This window comes from Paralichthys olivaceus, chromosome 14 (genome assembly GCF_024713975.1).
Source record: "Paralichthys olivaceus isolate ysfri-2021 chromosome 14, ASM2471397v2, whole genome shotgun sequence".
In the NCBI taxonomy this organism is placed as follows: Eukaryota; Metazoa; Chordata; class Actinopteri; order Pleuronectiformes; family Paralichthyidae; genus Paralichthys; species Paralichthys olivaceus.
This window is the reverse complement of record NC_091106.1, coordinates 7,067,976-7,087,404: the sequence shown is the minus strand read 5'-3', so window position 1 is coordinate 7,087,404 and position 19,429 is coordinate 7,067,976. Positions and strand designations below refer to the sequence as shown.

Here is a 19,429-nt window from a genome sequence, read left to right as displayed (position 1 = left end):
CCTGAGAGTTGCTTTTCTTTTCTAACCAAAACACTACTATGCATCAATCTCATTTCCTCATCCAGTCAACTGTTAAACGCTGAGCACTTGTCACATCCTCTCCCCTCCTCATTTAATTAAGCAGTTCATTTCCCTGAGCGCTCGATGAGACAGATGAGTTCACCGGGCCAATCTCCCAGGAGCACCTCATTAACCTTTGACATGAACTCTGCTGGAGAGCAGCGCTCACTTTTAAATCTGCTGTCATGCTAAACAGAGACATTGTTCATTTTATACTGGACTATGACAGTGAAGTTTAAGTTCACGTGTATATACAATATGAAACAGATTGTTGAAGAGGCGTCTTCATCCTTTCACCACACAGTTGCACAGGCCTTTGTGTTGACTGCTGCTACGCCAGCTGGCCTCAGGCAACCCTTGTGCAACAGTTTATGATTAAACCCATGTTGACAAGTGGAGGTGGAGCCAATCAGCACGGAGGTTTTCTGTTCAGGCTTTTGCAGGGGCAGCTAAGAAGGACCCACAGCTCATGTGTCGAACACAGATAGAATCCCTCCAGTTGCTTTCAGTGTCTGCCACAGCAGATTTGCCTCTGTGCAACCAGGGAGCTGAACCTGAACCTCCTCTGTGCATGACAACACTCTGCAAACATGGTGAGTACACAAACAGCACCGTGCGTCACACCTGCTACACACTAACTGACCCACAACCTGTTGATATTTCCTCCATCTGATATTCTAAAACCCCACTACACCATGTTTTATTGCAGAATGAGGAAAATTAGTTCCTTTTCGTATGTCTGTAATTATGATTTTGCATCAGTAAGAATGACATAAGCACATTTCTGTGTCTGTGCATGGAGCCATTGGTGTGAGATGAACAGATGAGGTTTAGTGATCCTCTTGTGTGTGTGCTGCCCATTCACTCCACAGATGAAGCAGATTAGAGCGTTGCTATGATACGTGTTGATGTCATTGCTCTGTTCCAGGCTGTGGTCATGTCATCTGCGTGACCGGTCATCTGGAGGAAAAGCCTTCAACTGATCCCTCTTCATTCCACAATAAAGTCATGTAGATGTTGTGGGTTGTTGTCAGTGCGGTCGGGGTCATGGAGGCGGAAAGAATTGACTTTAAAAACATGTGACCCTGCATCATGAGTCCAGACTTTAAAAGCTGAATGACCAAAAAGGGATCCCCACCCCCACATACCTTTGAACCAGGAATGCAGACTCTCATTGTTTCCAGATGGGACCCAGTGCAACCAATCACAGTTTGTGTTTGTGAACCTGCCCCTCTAAAATCTGCTCTGTCCCACCAGGCTGGTAAGATCCAGAGTCTGACTGAAGAGGAGAGGACCCACCTACTGCCCCTGCTGCGCAATGCTCAGTGGGTGGAGGTTGTGGAGGGGCGGGACGCCATCTACAAAGAGTTTGTGTTCAAAGACTTCAATCAGGTTTGTAATATGCCATTTCTCATAGGCTAGTGCTGAACTCACTGAATACACATAACTAGCAGCCACTGTACCTTATGTTATATGTCCATGAATTGAGGACTTCATGTTCCTTCCTTTCAGGCGTTTGGCTTCATGTCCAGAGTGGCTCTACAGGCAGAGAAGATGGATCATCATCCTGAGTGGTTCAATGTCTATAACAAGGTATAAAAGTCAGTTTCTGGATTGAGTTTAAGATTTCTTTACTGGTTTTTGAAGCACCTCATGGTCTTGCACCAGTATTCATGTCACATATGCTCACTGTGTATGAACCAGTTCAGCTCCTCAGGTCCTCTGATCAGGTAGGTGTGCAAGACAAGACTTTGGTTTCTTTAAACACTCTACTTGGGAACTGGATAGCAGCTGGAGGTGTTCAAATATTTAAATTCAAGCTTCAAACCTCTCTTTTTAAACAGGCTTTTGATTAAGTTTGGTCTGCAGACATTATTTTATTGCATCTATGCTTTAAATGTTTCTGTCCATATTATTAGTACATATATGTAATCCAAATATACCACTTATATACCAAATATATACTTCTTTTAACTCTTCCTTATGTAAAAGTTTTTATTGCTTTTAAAATGGTGCAATATAAATAAAGTTTGATTGTTTAAAAAAACTAATGACTGCAAAAGCGATAAGAACCCTTAGAGTGGATGCATGTCCTATCATCAGTAAATGCATCAGAGCAGGACTGGGTTCTGATTGGCTTTCCTTGCTAGAGAGAAACCCAGTACTGTGATCATGTGCCACAGCTTCAAATTCATGTGATCTAGATTTATCATGGATGAGAAAGATGCTCCTGCCATCGCCCCATAACAAAGCACTGTCCTAATAACTCACTAATTCAATACAACGTCCTGCTGTCACAGAACTTACACGCTCACTCAGTTGTATAATCCTGTTCTAACGTCCCGTCAGGAAAGTGTCAGCCTACTGCAAAGCAGTCCTCCTCCCAAATGTTTCTTTCATCCAAAGCAGGAGATGTGGAGTCGGACAGGCCTTAATGATGTTTTGGAGTCGAGCATTCAGGAGCTAGAGCACATGAAGTCAGGTGACCAGAAACATGATGACAGGGGCCTGTACCACGAAGCGAGATTAGTGTATTAACTCTGGAGTTAATACATGTTTTCTGGTCTGGTCTGCTCTGCCTTCAGATAATGTTTCCCTCCCTGTGACATTGTATTTCCTGGAGAAACAGTAACATCTAAAGTTTATGTTCTTCATATGCAGCACTGCTGAAGCAAAAAGCTCACTTTTTATAGTTATACTAAAAGATTAAATCAAACTGGCCAGGGGACTAGTTTATAATCTAGAAACTCGTAAAAAGTTTCTTTTTTGTTTTTAAGATATTTCAAGATGTTCACATTAGTCTCTACACTTCTGGTCTGAATCAACACTTCCAACATAATCAACATAAAGCAAAACAGCGTGCCCTTGTCATTTGATGAGTGTGATATTCACAGTCGTCCCGCATCTTCCCTCTGTTCCCTCAGGTCCAGATCACTCTGAGCACCCATGACTGTGGAGGCTTGTCCCAGCGTGACATCACAATGGCCACCTTCATCGACCAAGCGTCTCTGATGTGACCGACATACTTTCAGTCATTTTAAGAGTCAAAACTGAAGAGGAGGAAGTCACCTGCAACACCCAAAGAATACGAGGCAGTTACTTTCTCTTCATTGTGAGCAACGTAGCCGTCTGTAAAAGGGTCCAATGTGTTTTTGAAAATACGCTGCTGTTGTTGTTGCACATGGTGAAAAAAAGATTATTGGCCAAAGACAATAGTACAATTATGTTTACAAAATCAAGTCTAAAAGTTCCAAGTAATTTCTCAACTGCAATTCCAGTTGTACTTATAACTAACATTCACAATGGTGTATGTGTCCCTTTGTCACCACGTGTCTTTTGTGCATAGTTTTTGTACTTGAATGGCAGTAAAATCATTTTCTGTCTTCTTGTTGCTAAGAAATGAGCAGAAAATCATCTTTTCAGACTGAATGAATTTTACTGGAAACTCAACTCTGTCTGTGTTATCTGTTAATCTGTGTTGGCTCTGGATCCTTTGCTGGGAAAAACCAGCAGTGGCTTCCAGAGTTAAATTGAATAATAGATTCATGCTGACTTGAAGAGAGACTTGATGAAATTCTTTAAACCTCGTTCATTCAGAACCATACATTCAGTGACACAAGTCTTATAGTGGCTGACAAAGCTGATACTAGAGGGTGATAAATGCTTGTAATATCAGCTCATATAGTCTATCCATAATCCTTTTTATAAAAAGCTTTAAAAAAAAAAAAAGACTAGAAGTAGAGTGCATACCTCTGCCAAGGCCTGATGGTCCACATAAATTCAATCAAGCTGCACCAAATTTCAAACACTCATTGATATCGGTTCCCTAAAAGTGCCTGATCCAGGAACTACTCCCTGGGAACACCTCATCTCACAATGTTAGAGAAAGTGGCAACCATTATTCCTGGATTCCATGCCAAAATTTAAGGGGTTCTTCCCTGACCCATACTGCATCCTTCTACCAGGTGTTATGGTTATCCGTAAAGTAGTTAATGCATTATGTAACTTACAAACAAACAATCCAGTAAACAAATGACAGGGGTGAAAACGTAACCAACCAATTATAGAGAACTTAAAATAATTAGGAAAATTATTATATTTTTCTACATTGTTTTCATATCGTTGCATACCGATGTCAGTGAATAGCTCACACTAATCAGTCGGGCTCAACTCAACAGTACAATATGATCCAGTACTCCAGAAACTTTTCTTTAAAATATTATTTTTGTCTAAAAGATCAGTTTACCTTAACGATGTCTCTGTTGTCTCGAAGGCAAATACCAGACCACGATATGAGAGAAAAACTGCTGAGACGTCATGACAAACCAGATTTTTTCTGTTTAGACCTTCACACTCTCTGTTCTGGAGAGGAATCTCTGGACGTTACTGCTCACACAGGAATTCTCATTAAAAGTTTTTATTTAAAAGAGATTTGTTGGCCATTCAATCATCACACTTGTTGAGGACATGTCTCCAAAGCAAAAAGGAAGAGTCATTGCTGGAAAAGCCCTTGTTTTTTTTGCACAGGCATAAGTTTCCACATCCTGTCACTGGCTGCAGTATTAAAGGATGAATGGATAGTACAAGCTTCAACCGTTAGTGGGGGTATTACAGCGAGTCTTATGTCATCAGTCTTACAACCAGGCAAATGACTAAAAGATGGTGGATCCCTGCACATGTAATAACCTAAATACATTCATATCTCATCTCTTTTATAACTGCTTTGTAAATAAAAACACAGCTTCACGAAAAAAAAAGACTCACAAATTAAGTGTCTAATAAACACGAATGGTTAAATTACACCAACAAGGCTGACGAGCCACCATTCAACACTACACTTCTAACAACGTATCTCTTCAACATTAATAGTGGAGCGTTCCCCTTCATTTCTCATTCATAAAAAGGAAAAGTTACATATTGCACAAACATGGAAGTAATTTCATGGAAACACAATTACAACAAGCAATATTAGGAAATCACATGAAATAAAGAGAACACAAAGTCCTTTTGGTGTGACAGTATACGTTGTTACTTTGTTATTAGCCTGTAAGTGAATGTTTACATTTTTACCACAGTATACCCACATTCAGACAGAGAGACCTCCGTCACAGTGGATCTGATTGCTTTTCGTATGAGGACAGGTGCATCTCACATTAGAATATCGTGAAATCGTTCAAAGTTTTTGTTATTTTAAAAAGTGAAAATATTAATATATATCCTGGACTCATTACACATAAACTAATGTTTCAGTCTTTTTCTTATTTTAACAATCTCAAAATATTTCATTTTAAGACTGTCACATTGGACAGAGACAACGTCAGGAGCGTCATATCTGGGCTGAGGAGAAAAATAACTGGACCATTTCTCAGTGGTAAGGGAGCTGGGGCTAAGTATTAAGTGCATAAATAAACATACCTTTCAGAAGTTGGAATTTTTTATATTGTGAATCCCTTTTTTAATTGATCTTAAGAAATATTTGAATATTTTTGAAGAATTGAATTTTAGATTTTCATAACTTTAAGCCGCAATCATTGAAACACAAAATGTGTGTAATGAATATAGAACATATGAAAGTTTCATTTATTACAAAAAAAACCTTTTCCACTACATTCTAATTTTTTAGATGCCCCTGTGTATTTAAGAACACTTTATTAGTTTGTTAAATGCCTGAACATTCTGAAGCTTCTGTTAGATTAATGGGGGAAAAAACAGTGGCCCTGTTAGGATGAGTTTCAGTGGATGAATAATTTGCATTAAGTAGAAACTGAGGTAGATTGAATTAGGAGACAAATGATTAAAACAAAATACTACAGGCAGACTACTGATTACTATTACTGCTATTTAATAATAAACAGTGGACCAGGGTTGGAAACAGCCTTCAATCCAGTCTGACAAAAGATTTTGACTTTCATTAATTTACTTTACAAGCCAACTGCTGTGAGGAAATCTGAAAACAATTAATAAAATAAGTGGTGGATGTATTCCTGCTGTGGTTATTACTTTTCCCTTGCTTTTTTAAATATTGCATAATGACATTAAAAGCTCTCACTATCAAAAACTTTCTCCCTGTGTCTACAAATCCAACCATAGTGGCCGGACTTCAAACAAAAACAATGTAGATAAACAGGATTACAGATGAACCATCGCATCTGAGATCTGTCGTTTCAAGTGAGTCCCACATTCAACTGATATGTTCTTGTCAGGGCACTGCAGTGCTTTTTTCATATGAACGCTATTTTCCAGAGATGATGGGATGATGATAACCAAAAGCCTGAGTCATACTGCCACATGCAGAGCCAGTCTAGAGCAGCACATCAGATGTCCCACTAGGGGGCAGCACAGCGTTTCTAACAAGCTTTCAGTGGTCTCTGTTTTTGCTGAGTCATCACAGATTTTTGAAGCCGTGATGGTGAGCTGAAATGTTCTGGAGTTTGGAAAAAGAAAATGAATGGTTTCACGGTGAAATCAGTGTAGATTGTAAGAGATAGATGCATTGAACATAAGCTACAATTGAAATGAGTATTGAGAACATAAAACCAACTCACACTCTTCCACAACATTGAGTTAATCAAATAAAATGAATAAAACGTGTTTGGAATCTGTCACTTCTCTGCGCTGTGAGCGCAGAGTGTTACAAGTGATTTCCCCCAAATGACGATGGCTTGTGCTTCACAGATGTTTACAGATGTTTTCATGTGTTGTAGGTGTGCAAGATAAGGCAACTGTTGAGTGATTAACTCTGAGCTCTGGGGGAGAGGCAAGCATGCAGTCAGGCATCGGGGGCCCGATTCCTGTTTCAGTGAGCTTTGCCGTTGCCGTTCATGTGGCTGGTGTTAGTCTTGGGCACCTCTGTGCTGTAGAGACAGTCGAGGAAGCCCTGGGAGATCTCTGTCACCATGGATCTGTCTGGGATGGACTGGGCCATGCCATAGATCGCTCCCTGAAACGGCAGGAGGACATGACTGAGCTCACAAGTGCACAGTTTAGATAACAGAAGATAAACATGGTCTAGGAACTGCAGTTCTAACAATGCCTCAGGGTTCATAAACATGAAGTATAATATTGCCTTTGAGTGAGTGCGTTAGCTGTGGGCTACAACATGACACCTAACTTGTTTATATAACGTCAAGTGCAAAACAGCAGAACTATCTTCCTGTCTGCTGTACAGACAAAGATGTGCAGACATGGATGTAGAGTTTTTATGGATATTAAGTTTCGATGGATATTCCAGATGATATTCTCACAAAGTGTGGACTCAGATGACACTGAGAAAAACCCCTGTGTTTACATTTTTAGTAAAGAAAAAGTCAGGGAATATAACAAGGCACTCCTTGTTTTATGGAAGCATGGGGTTTGTTTTTATTTCTGATATTCAGATGAAGGTATTGTTTCATTCAGCGTTGTGCTCCAAACAAACTGAATGTCACAATGCAGGTTTGTGTCTCTAGGGTGGAGTTTCCACCCCATTCAAAACTGATACCCAACAACAGCACATGCACTTGTCAACTTGAAATGGTGGCTTGTGCAGCAGAAAAACGAAATCCCACTTTTACTAACAGCTACAGTTTAAGTTTGGCCTCATGTATGGATGTGAAAAGTTAAACACATGAGAAATCTGCAGAATATTCTATGGTTTGGGTTCAGTACAGTTCTACAGTCCAAAGAACATGTTTTTAAACTGTAGGGGTGGAAACTTATTTTTCAATTTTCATTATCTACACCGGAAGCCCCAAAATATTGGTTGTGGCCATCAGAGGCTAATTTTATCATTAGAAAATCACCAATGGGCTCAGAGATTGTTTTTATGAAAATGTTAAATGTTAACATTCACCGATGTCTAACAGAGAGCTAGATAGGTTAATTATTAAATACCAATGTACTGAACATACACTCAAGTGTGCACAATATCAAACACTCTGGTACTGTTTGTAATCCAATATAACTGCTCTGCACATTCAACACCTAAAATATTCAGTTGTTGACAATCACTGAGATAAGTTAATTCAGTTTTAGCACTGAGGTCACAGTTAGTCATTAAGTTGTGTACATTATATTGACAGGAGTTTGTAAAATTCTGACTCACTCATGTATGTCAACAGGAAGGCCCTCCCAAAAAAGAGGAAAATCAGAAACCCCTCTCAATACAATATAATTCCCACATGTCAACAACAAGTGAACATGATAAACTTTTTAAGATGTAGACGTGGGCTGTGTAATCAGAGATATCTCACCATTCCTGTGGTTTTCTCTTTGGGGTTCTTCATGATGATGGCGACCTGCTCTTTGACATCACGAATGAAATTATCCGCGACCCCCGACTGTGTGTGCAGAACTGTGCAACAAATGTGGATACTGGGAAAGATGAGATCGTACAGTTGTTAGTTACTAATGAATGTATTTATCAAACCAATAAATCTGAAAAATCCTTTGTTTTATATGTACCTGGATGGGTACTGCAGTGTGTTCAGATTCCAGCCCTTCGACGTCAGTGCATTAGAAAGACGAAAGATATCGAAAACATCCGAGCCCATCGCCACCACTGACACCTCTGGGTCCCCAAACACAAACACGCCTTCTATCTTGCAGATTCTGTCAAGATGAAAAAAGATTTTTTTCGTAAATGATCGAAAACGTGATAAAGAGAAGAATTTCTCGTATTGTGTCGATCTGAGCGTCTTACTCTGTTTTGATTTTGCGAGCTGTGCTGATGATTTTCTTGGTGGCGTCTAAGTATCCATTCTCTCCCATGTGCATCATGGTCGCCCAGCAGGCGGCGATGATGCCTCCTGGCCTGGAGCCCGCTATAGAGGGCGAGGCGTAGATTCCCCCCTGCCAGTCTGGAGCCACGAAGTACTGGTAATGACGGTATTTTTTATCGCTGTACAGGATCACTGAGGAACCTTTAGGGGCGTAGCCATACTGGAGGAGAATGTCACACACACACACAGACGTATATACACAATGCAGCATTAAAACAAACAACTACAGAAAATATGGCTGGAATCCCGTAGAGATTGAAAATAACTTCAAAGACTGCTGTATTACACATGGTACAATGTCTACAGCCAGGGTTTGTTATAAGATATCATAATCTTTTAAAACCTTGTTCGTTCACTTTAAAACAGGAATAAAGAGTTTACCTTGTGGGTGTCTGCTGAGATGCTGGTAACACCCTTTATTCTGAAGTCGAACGGGGCGAGAGGATAACCAGCCTTGGCCATGAAGACAATGAGGAAACCTCCGAGACACGCGTCCACGTGCAGGGGGAGGTTGTAGCGTAAAGCCAGCTGCAACACAGCAAGGGAAAACGTGAAGAGATGCGATTTCCCTCTTTTCATTTTAGAGCATTCAGAGGGAAAACGTTTCACTTCTGACCTTGGCTACTTCCTCAATGGGATCTATGATTCCATGGGGAAACTGCGGCGCTGAGCACACGAGCATGGCTGTGTTCTTGCTGATGGCTCTCTTCATGGCCTTGAAAGAGAAGGAACAATAAGGGAGGAACTGCTGTCTAAGAATAGCGCGGCATCTGTTTCAATATTGTTTTCTCACCTTCACGTCTACTTTCATTGTTTTATTGTCGAGGGGAATGTGAACGAGCTTCATCCCGAAGTAATGTGCAGCTTTGTTAAAGGCCGCGTGGACGCTCACAGGTGCAATGCTGCAGGGGTTTGATCAAAACAGGAAAATACAATGAGAACTACAGTTGAGAGCAAGCCCAGACACAGGCCCATGACTGATACAGCTCATCTTACATTTCAGGGTATTTGACACCTCGCTCATACGCCATGTCTCTGTAAGCCTTGCAGGCCATCAATATGCTCTCAGTTCCCCCTGAAGTGACCTGAACAAAGCAGAAGTAAATATATGTTAAATGAAGTCCACGTTTCTCCATTTAGAGGTAACTGGTTTGTGCATTTTGCCAGTATATAAACGGTGTCTCAATTCAGAGGCTGCATTTCGAAGACTGATAGGCTGTTCCTGAATCAAAGGCTCCAACATGTAGATCCTTCCCGGCCCAACCTATCCCAAGATTCAATGTGCTTCGGTGACCATTTTTTAAAGAGGTAATGGCACCAGCAAGCAATGAGATGAGTGATGCTTAAGTATCACAACTCAACTCAACCGAACAGTTAATGGTACGTGTGTTAAAAAACCAAGGGGCTGTAAAACTTTCTCGTCGTGTCCTATTTCAGCTTTGTTGCTGGCCAACAGCATTCTCTTTAGAGAAGACTGCCTCAGCCTTCACGACCCACTAAGACCGCCTCCTCATGGGCCAGTTAGACCACGTACTCTGAAGGATGCAGCCCCTGAATTGAGACACAGCTTTGCGTGGTGACTCACAGCGCCACAGGAGTCAGGTCCGCCCTGGAAAAGCGTGCAGGCCATTCTAACAACCTCGGCCTCCATCTTTCTAACGCCTGGAAATATGTCTGGGTGAAGTGGATTGCTCCATGCAAAATCTCCATATACCTTGAAGAAAAGAAAAAAGATGCAGATTTCCATAAACTCCAATTATTAACAGACACAAATGAGGGTGGCAGTAATTTCAGGGTCAAACAGGAGTTGTTTATCACTTATAATTAAAAAGTACAAACTGTAACCAACACCAGTGTTTTCAGATTTGACCCTCAGTAATCAGGCTTCAGAATGTCAAAGTGCAGAGATAAATACAAAAATGCAAACCTTCACCAGGAGTTTGGTCAGGGATGCATCGCCCCAGTAAACTGCCCCCGAAACACATCCTTTCTCCCACGGCACCTCATCTGCAACAACACAGTCTCTTCAGAAATCACTAGGTCTCTTAACACTCAGTAACTACAAGGAACAAGGAACATTCAAACATGTCTGGAATTTCTGTTTATCAGGAGTTCACTGTAGTTACAGATTGTGAGGACATTGATGTTAGATAGAATTATCTAAAATGAGGTTATGGGTACTTTAATTTTGTGTTTGTTTGTTTGTGTTGCTCTACTTTTCTTCCATTTTCCAGGCATGTATGTTTGAAAAGAACATGTGCTTATTTTTGATAAAGTAAGTAATTCATAAGTCATATGAATGGAAGCTGATGAAGAAAATCAATAAAACTTCCATCCATCCATCTATACCGCTTATCAAGAAGCTGGAGCCAATCCCAGCTGAAATAAGTATAGAGATGGGGTACACCCTGGACAGGTCGCCAGCGTTTCACAGGGCCAACATACAGAGACCATCAACCATTCACATTTATATCGACACAAACACAGAAAACCCACACAAACAGAGGGGAAACATCTAAACTCTCCACAGAAAGGATTTGAAGCAGGAACCTTCTTGCAACAGTGCTGCCCCAATAAAAACTTAAATGACGAAACACATCACTGGTTTTCTCAAAAAAGGTCAGATGAGATTGACCTTCTGAACACTGGCATTTAAAAAATCTCCTCCTCCTTCAAATTGGCAGAACAGATGAGAAAAACTCTTCGGGGACTTGACTCTAAAGTTAATGAACCATCAGGCAAAGCTTGGAAAAGAGAGAGGACTTACTCAGAGTCTCGTACTCTCTGATTTTGTCCAGCACTTGGCTCTGAGAGAGGCCTTTAGACGGCAACTGTTTAGTGTAGCTCATCCCGTTCTTCAGAGTGCACAGGCTGGCAGACATGTCGTCCAAAGCCTTGTTCAGCTGACTCTGAATCTGTCACAGAGACAAGAGGGCAGAGTTAGTTTAACTTTAGCAACTGTAAGGTCCCATTTTGTGAGTTTTGAAGTCGTTGTTCCGAAGTGTGTTCACGAAGTGTTTAGAGCATTTCAACATCACATAAAAATGTGCATGTTAATCATAAAAATGTCTGTCTTAAAAGTGGTGTTAGGAGTTTGTGAGAAATGGATGTACAGTTTGCCAGTTTGCTAGTGAAATTTGACAATTAGACATTGAAAGCAACTATTTAGAGCCGAGTGTAAAATTGTTTTAATTGGTTTATAGGTGATGACATCAGAAACTTGGGAACCCAACTTTGAGTGGCTGTTCTGACTTAGTGGCACATGAATTTTCCCATTCAGGAAAAAAGAACTTCAGATTACTACGACACCACATGAATGCAGCATTCAAGAAACAGTAAACAACGTGGAAGAAAAGAGGTGCAGTAAGAGTATCTCATAACAAGGTGTCCACCGTGCTATCACTAACACAATGACATTTTTTGATAAAGCCTGAAAGTGAGTTCTTCACTGGTGACATAATGACCAGAAGTAACCGAGTGTTATCACCCGTGTGTGATATAAAGTGTGCCAAAGGTCTCCTCCTGCCTGCTGTAAACACTCATCCCAGAATGACTCATACAGACGAAGACAGAGTCAGTGCACATCTGCTGGGGGGAAAAGGAGGAACGGAGCCACCACTGATACTCACCGCTCCGCCAACGAAGGGTATTTTTCTGATGAGTCGGAAGCACTGCTTCTTGATTCGCGACATCAGGCCTATCACACAAAAAAAGACAGAAAGCAGCTGTGGTGAAACACACGCAAACACAGATATTAATCAGCTGACTTTGACCCATCATCACAAGTCCAGACAAGGGGAAGTGACTTCAAACATTTTATTCTGCCCTGTCAGACACGCAGCTGGTTCACTCCGCTCTGACCAAACCTCCATTGCTAAGAGCTGAAATACAATGGGTGGAGCCGACCTCATTGCCGAGGAATTCGACTATTGATCGATTGATAGCAGATCGAGAAAGTCTTGTTGATTGAGGGTATTTCTCAGTCACACATACTAGAGGAACAGTGCAGTACCAGAGTGTAATGACTGCAGAGAACGAGGGAAACTTTAACTAAAAGTTTTCATGGAAAAAAACAATTTACCTAAGTGCTCAGACATCAGAAGTTAAACCTGATGTCAACAGTGCAGTGAATGTGACTGCAAATTACAGTATGACTCATGAACATGGTCTCTGCAGCTTGAAGAGATTGTTGTCTCTTCTCCTGCCTGACTCAGAGGGCAGCAGACCCACTCTGTGCCTGTGTATCACCTACTTTCTTGCTGGAACAGGAAGCCTTTGACCCAGACAGCTCCCAGCGTGGTGATGACGGTCACTCCGATGATCTGCCACGGCTCCAGGTCGGCGCAGCGGGAGTTGACGTGCCGCCGGCCCTCCTCCAGGTACAGCAGGACCATCTCCTTGTACACCTCCAAGGCACTCTGAGCAGAGACGCACACGTGTGTCACAGTTACTGGAGGCTGCTCCAAAGGGACTGCCAGAGTTTCCCAGTAAAGTTTGGCATTGAACAATAAAACTAATCATTCAACAAATAGAAAGAAACTATAAATGCAAATACATCTGTCACATGGTTCCTCATGTCATTATGGGGAAGTGCTCATTGTGTGGATGGAAGTTGGACCTTTTTGGACGCCATCATGACCTTTTAAAAATGATGCAACGATTCAATTTCAATGATTTTTTGTGAGAAACCTTTTAGACAGACTCCTGATTTAAGTGTCGTCTTTTCACATGATCCTGTGTGTATGCGAGCAGATGTAAGGACGTTTAATTAAAGTCATGAGAGAGAATGATTCTTTGGTAAAACACCCCAAACCGAACCTCAAATCCTGATCGCACTTGACAACCTGTCACAAAGATCCACCTTGTCACTGGTTTGGTACTTACATCAGAAGACATCTTCAGACCTACGGAGCTCAGTTCCCTCCTCACACTACCAGCAGCTCTTCAGACCTTCAGGAGAGCAGACCGTCCTCTCTGTTCTCCAGGTGAGAGTGAGAGCGCGCTCAGCTAAATGCTCGACTTTCACCGGGCTCCTCCCAGCGCTTAAAACCAGACAACAACACGTGCAGCTGAGGGGATGTTTTGCAATCATCAATCATGACCAGACGAGAAAGGAAGTTCGTCTTATAATACACAATAGCTATACTGCACATTCAGGAAGGCTGATCACCAAATACAGGCTGGAATATTTCACAATGATCTGAACGTGGAGGCAGAGATTGTTTCAGCGTGAGTTTGATCTAACTGAGCCTAAATAGAAATGACATACAGATGCTATTTCATAAGCGCAGCTGAATTATCTTTTCATTATCTCTGCACTGTGTGTTTTTACAACACAATAGCAGGCAGTGTGATAGCAGCGGGGCTTGTTTTTTTCCCAACTCAGCCACAATCAGATGGAAGAAAGCTTAAGGTTCAAAAGTCGATATCTTAAGTAATCGCTGTCAGTGCTGCATAACAGTGCAATTATTCTTTTGATTCATTTCTAAATATTGAGATGAGACATGTTGGTGCAAACCAACCTTTTCTGCCTAATCTTTCAAGGCATCATCCAGTTTTTTTGTTGTAAATTAGGTTGTAATGGAGGGCTGGATGTAAAACACATGAGTCCACCTCCCATCTACCCACAACTGAACTGTCATACCAGTGCCTGTGTCTTTGTTTAACGTGTTCTCATACAGGTTTGACAAGATCAGCTGCATAGAGATGAGCGAGAAGCATAGGAACATATGCCATTAACCTGCAGGAGGTGAGGCCTGACCTGAGTTTTCACAGCAGGAATCATTTACAGATAAATGCCTCCATCTTCGATCGCTGCCACGCGTTGGCCATAAAGAAAGGTTAACGTGGAGTTATCTAATGTCAAGTCTGCCCCCTTTGAGTTCCAGGCATCTTTCTGTTATCCCACACATTTTCCGTGTCAATGCCGTGCCTCCAGGTTCCACCCACACTTGTCCCGGCCTCAGGAAAACTTAAACCCTCTCGACACAAAAGAGTCTCGTACCAGTATTGTCCTGCTCATTGTCCAGCAGTGGACGCCCATTCCTTTGAACCCCCTCGTACAACATTTGGCTATTCTGTAAGGAGAGCTGCTCCACAGAGGAGGTCATGTTCTCATGGAAATATACTGGGTGTGACTGTAAGGTGGCTGCTGCTCCTGTATACATGAGGGAAAACAGAGGGCGGGCACCACATCACCCACGGCAGCTAATAGTCAAAGAGAGCGGTTATTCAGGAGGGAATAATTATCTCCACCAGGGAGGTAATGTTTACGTCTGTTTGTTAGCTTGCAGGTTTACTCGAAAACTACTGAACTGATTTCCATGAAATTTTGTGGATGGGTGGGGAAGAGAAGAACAAAATTCCATTGCATCCAGCTAACAATGCAATTTTAAATGCTGTGATTTCCTAAAGTTAAAGTTTAAAAAAAATAGTAAAAATGATAAGGTAAAGAATAAATGGAAAAGTGTGGTACATATACTAACGCTATTGTAATATGTATGAGTCATTGTGACTTGTGATTTAATCGTCTTTCTACTTTCTAAAGTTAAGTGGGCTCAAAGAACTTGAATCTTATTAAATTAAGGTGCCGACCTGGATCAGGTGGCAGATGCAGGACATTTTTTTTACTGTCTAACGTTGCAAGACTTTAAGATTTTCCTTGATTTCTCAAAAAACAAAACATGGATAATGATGAAAACAAACGTTTGTTTTCATGTTAAAGAACTGATATTCATAAGAGTGTAAAAATTGGAGCAGATCCAAATGAAAATCTGGATCTAGTGAATGTGGTTTCATAAGTGGACTGCTCTTAAGGGGCCTTGTTGGTTTATTAGTTAGCAGAATTGCACAACAACTATGGAGCTGATTACCAGGACAGCTGTTGGAAGGACGAGGTGTGGGTCAGGGATAAAATACTGGACTAGATCCAGGACTTTTTTTCCACTTTCTTTAACATTGTGAGACTTTCACAGATTTACCAGAGAATAATTTGTGGAACTAGATGAAAACAAAACTATTTAGGGAACTGATACGTGTGACATTCAGTTCAGCCTGATGGAATCTAAAGCTGCTGTTGGACCATGTGCTCTTCTGAGTGCCATTCTGGTTACAGCTGTGGTGTCTGGAAACGTTTTCTTGAGCTGCCGGCAGAGTCTCTTTATCAGGACATGAACTGACATTTAGGCCAAAATCAGACAATAACCTCCTTCATTCTCCTCCCTTGTATTCACACATGAGCTCTGCTGGAGTTTCTGCTGAGTTTATACTTTATACTAGGGGGTCAGCCAGAGAAATAGAACGTCTGGAGGCTCTCACTTGGGCAATTTGGTTCACACGCATATTGACTCCAGAGAAACTCCTGGGGATCTCCAGAGTTCAGTGGATGTCTGGAAGCAGATCCTGACTCATCCATGACGAAGTCAGACTGAAGATTCATCTCGTGACAACTTCTTGTCTGCATATCAACAAAAGCTGGTCAGAAGATGAGGTAAGGTGGACTATTGAAAAGTGGATAGAGACTGTAGAGGACATTTATTTCAAAAAAACTATTTGACAAAAACTGCACTACAAGAAACCCAGTTGGAAGAAAAGTGGGAGAAATGATATTGTTACTCAAGACTGATGGAATCAGCTGATGAAAACTGAGACAATGGCTGGACTGAAGAAGGTGCAACACCCAGACCACTTGTTTGTTCGTTTACAAAAACAAAGTGGAATAAAAAGTGGATTGTGTGTCTCTGATTTGTATTGAACTTCCTGCTGGTTTGTGTTGAACAGGATCTCTATTTTAAACTGTGTGTGCTGCAATAAACAAAAGGAAGGAGCTGTTCTCGTTTTTGAAACGAAGGTGCACAGAAAATCAACTGATGGCACACGAACCGTGAAGCTCCAGAGAGGCGGCAGCGGCACTTCCCTGTGTTGTTGTCGTGTAAAGTGTGGGACTCCGGCGGTCGGTGTGGATGTAGGTGCTGTGTTTCAAAGCTGTGATCCCACGGATCAGTGTGTGTGAGCTGGAAACATCGGACAACACTTCGCTGCCCTGCTGATAAACATGTCCTCTCCTCTCCCCCAGCTCCTCTGTCACCTCCTCCCCGTGAGAACAGACCCTCACTCACCCAGTAATCCATGTCGTCGAGCTGAGCTCCGCCAGAAACGTCTGTTTGTCGTGTTCTCCTCGGTGAAGTCACCTCCTGCAGCCCGGAGCCTCCGGTCCTCTCATGCTGCTAACACACACACATACACACACACACTAATACACGCTAACACACACACACACTAACACACACACAGTGCTAAGCTAACCCGAGCATCCAGGAAGTAGCAGCCAGCGGGCGCTCGCAGCTGCGCGCCCTCTGCGCAGGCGCAGATCTGACAACAACGTGGACGGGGCTGCCGAGGCGGAAGTGAGGTTCCTGATGAGTTGTAGCTCTGTTATTTGACCACGCGCGTTTCAACGCTCACAACTGAGCACGTTAGGAAAGAGCTAATGCTGCGTTCACGGGCTTTTCGTAAAGTCAACCATCCCAGCCGTGTCAGAGCAGTTAATAAGAATAATAACCAGATAAGAACGTTTATTTTTACAGTTACAGAATAGTTCATAAGAAACGATTCATGTAAACTGTGCCTTCATGTTGGAATTCACTTTTTCTGTGTGCAAATGTGGTTTAAAGTTCCAGTGTGAGTAGATATTGAGTGAATGTTCATATTTGGGTGAACTTTCCCTTTAAAGCACGTCCTCTAAGAATGATTTATGTTATCAGGACTTGATTTAGGTCATAAACATATGATGCCTGGACATAACACACACGATCAGAATCAGAATTCCTTTATTGTCACAAGAATGAGAAATTAACAGTCGCAACAGCAAGATAATGAACAAGCATGAAAAAGGAAGAATATAAAGTAAAGATAAGTTAAAACAAGATACATTACTATGTACAAATTGCACTTAGAGTTCTGATGGACAGCAATGATTCTGTTGTAATATTCTGACCCCCCTCCCCACATCTCCCCCATCACCACATAAGACTGCTACAAAAAGAAAACCCTTTTTCAGCGCTTGGTGCCAACATCATGTTTGAGGCCTGAAAGGTTCGGAGCTAAGAAAGCTAAGAAGGTTTGAGCTAAGAAACACAGACCTGTTTCCATTGTAGTGAAATTGTTCAATTGAAAGTCCAGGAAACAAAACCTTTTGGTGTATCAGTGTTGAGGATACATGGTTTTAACTGGAAATCACACAAATGAATTTAATCTAGAATTTATAAATCGTTTGATTACTAATCTACTTACATATTTTGGCTAGGAGAATGAAATTGTGAAACCAGAATAACAAACTGTCCCAGCCCTGTAACTAAGTCCCACACATGCTCAGAGAAAGAACCAGGATTCTGATTATATTAGTTCATATTATGTTGTAACCATCATGTTGATGAATTACATGTGTGAGGTTTGTCTGTTTAATGTGTGTAACCAGAGAATACTCTTGACTGTATTAAATAGTCTACTACTGAGTACTAGTGTGAAAAACAACTGAACACGACAGTCGTGTTTCTTTATGTTCTGAGTATTGAAAATGTTGTTGATTCTGTGACTCACTAAAATTTAAGACTGAATTGCATTGTTCACCTTTATTCTACTTAGGGTTTCCTAATTTCCGACCGCACACGAAGGCATCACTCGGTGTTGCTTTTGTAATGTCGTGAAATGTTGATTTCGTTTTAGAAATGAAAACAGCGCCTCAGAGCGGCTGAGAAGCGGCACTGCAAGTGTGACTCCAACAACAAATGATTCTTATTATTTCTACCTGAGAAAGATTCACTTTCATTAAGGGAAATCTGTTTTTCTTCTTTAAATGACTGCGAAAGTTTAACCATAAGAGGCAGAAATATGTTATAGACAAACCAACAAAGAAGTTTGTTAAATAATGATAATATTGATGGACCAAAGTTTTTTTAAATAAAAAAGTCAGAGTTCTCAGATTGTTGAGGATGATGGATACAACTGTATTTATGATGCTGCTCATGTCTGATCATCTCTAAATGTCCCTTAATAGTTTGTGTGGCATGTTTACAACTTCTCATCACTGAGATTTATATGCATGTTCGAAGAATTAACAAAATCCTAAACCTTATTTGTTCTCTTTTACAATTAGGATAATTACACTTGCTTGTGGCTGTGATACAGAGGCCATCACTATTCAGAGAGAGCTGCCTTCCAACACAACTCATTGTATTGATTTCACAATTAACTCTCTAAATCTAAAAGACCTGTCAGCATCAGTCAGAGAACATCTGGGATAACAGCCTGGAGTACATACATGCATGTTCAGGTAATTAATGAAGCAATTTGATAGACTCCACTATTCAAAGACAAAGTTACTCAAAGTAATTCCAGAAGTTTCACCACTGTGATGCCACACAGTTATGTTTCATGTCTCCACAACTTCTGGATAAAGATATGATATTTATTTTCAAAGATATGGGGGTTGGTGATAGAAACTAACTTATTCATTCTGGAGAATAAGAGTTGGCTGAGGAGACTGCAGACAGCTCAGTGATGCCTGGTATTGTATTGACTTCTTCCTATAGAAACTCATTCTGTTATTCCAG

At 41.3% G+C, this 19,429-nt stretch overlaps 2 protein-coding genes and 1 long non-coding RNA gene across 4 annotated transcripts; 2 read left to right on the top strand and 1 right to left on the bottom strand.

The window, feature by feature from the left end:
• The first annotated feature begins 476 nt into the window (after nt 1-476).
• On the top strand, nt 477-3,510 carry pcbd1 (pterin-4 alpha-carbinolamine dehydratase/dimerization cofactor of hepatocyte nuclear factor 1 alpha). Its single transcript, XM_020093658.2, has 4 exons — nt 477-653; nt 1,318-1,452; nt 1,573-1,653; nt 2,985-3,510. The coding sequence occupies exons 1-4, from the start codon at nt 651-653 to the stop codon at nt 3,075-3,077; spliced, it is 312 nt and encodes a 103-aa protein (XP_019949217.1). The 5' UTR covers nt 477-650; the 3' UTR covers nt 3,078-3,510.
• A 951-nt stretch (nt 3,511-4,461) lies between these two features.
• On the bottom strand, nt 4,462-17,164 carry sgpl1 (sphingosine-1-phosphate lyase 1). Of its 2 annotated transcripts, XM_069538947.1 has the most exons (15): nt 16,937-17,097; nt 13,704-13,861; nt 13,072-13,237; nt 12,449-12,516; nt 11,587-11,734; nt 10,747-10,826; nt 10,405-10,533; nt 9,816-9,904; nt 9,613-9,721; nt 9,436-9,534; nt 9,201-9,347; nt 8,741-8,979; nt 8,503-8,649; nt 8,292-8,412; nt 4,462-7,000 (listed from the first exon to the last, which is right to left on the bottom strand). In XM_069538947.1, exons 2-15 carry the CDS (start codon nt 13,713-13,715, stop codon nt 6,857-6,859), a joined length of 1,698 nt encoding a protein of 565 aa, XP_069395048.1. In that variant the 5' UTR covers nt 13,716-13,861; nt 16,937-17,097; the 3' UTR covers nt 4,462-6,856. The 2 variants fall into 2 exon arrangements, with proteins under 2 accessions (XP_069395048.1, XP_019949198.2); XM_020093639.2 differs by lacking the exon at nt 13,704-13,861 and having other exon boundaries at nt 16,937-17,164.
• LOC138413667 (uncharacterized) lies at nt 16,216-17,866 on the top strand. Its single transcript, XR_011246080.1, has 3 exons — nt 16,216-16,488; nt 16,599-16,782; nt 16,894-17,866. It is a non-coding gene; the product is annotated as an uncharacterized lncRNA (long non-coding RNA).
• Nucleotides 17,867-19,429: the final 1,563 nt, after the last annotated feature.

Excerpts from the sequence above, each read along its gene's own strand:
- pcbd1 (XM_020093658.2), top strand. Across the intron at positions 1,453-1,572 it reads TGTTCAAAGACTTCAATCAG|GCGTTTGGCTTCATGTCCAG; the intron begins GTTTGTAATATG and ends CCTTCCTTTCAG. Across the intron at positions 1,654-2,984 it reads GGTTCAATGTCTATAACAAG|GTCCAGATCACTCTGAGCAC; the intron begins GTATAAAAGTCA and ends CTGTTCCCTCAG.
- sgpl1 (XM_020093639.2), bottom strand. Across the intron at positions 9,905-10,404 it reads GACCTGACTCCTGTGGCGCT|GTCACTTCAGGGGGAACTGA; the intron begins GTGAGTCACCAC and ends TGCTTTGTTCAG. Across the intron at positions 9,348-9,435 it reads CCATTGAGGAAGTAGCCAAG|CTGGCTTTACGCTACAACCT; the intron begins GTCAGAAGTGAA and ends GCTGTGTTGCAG.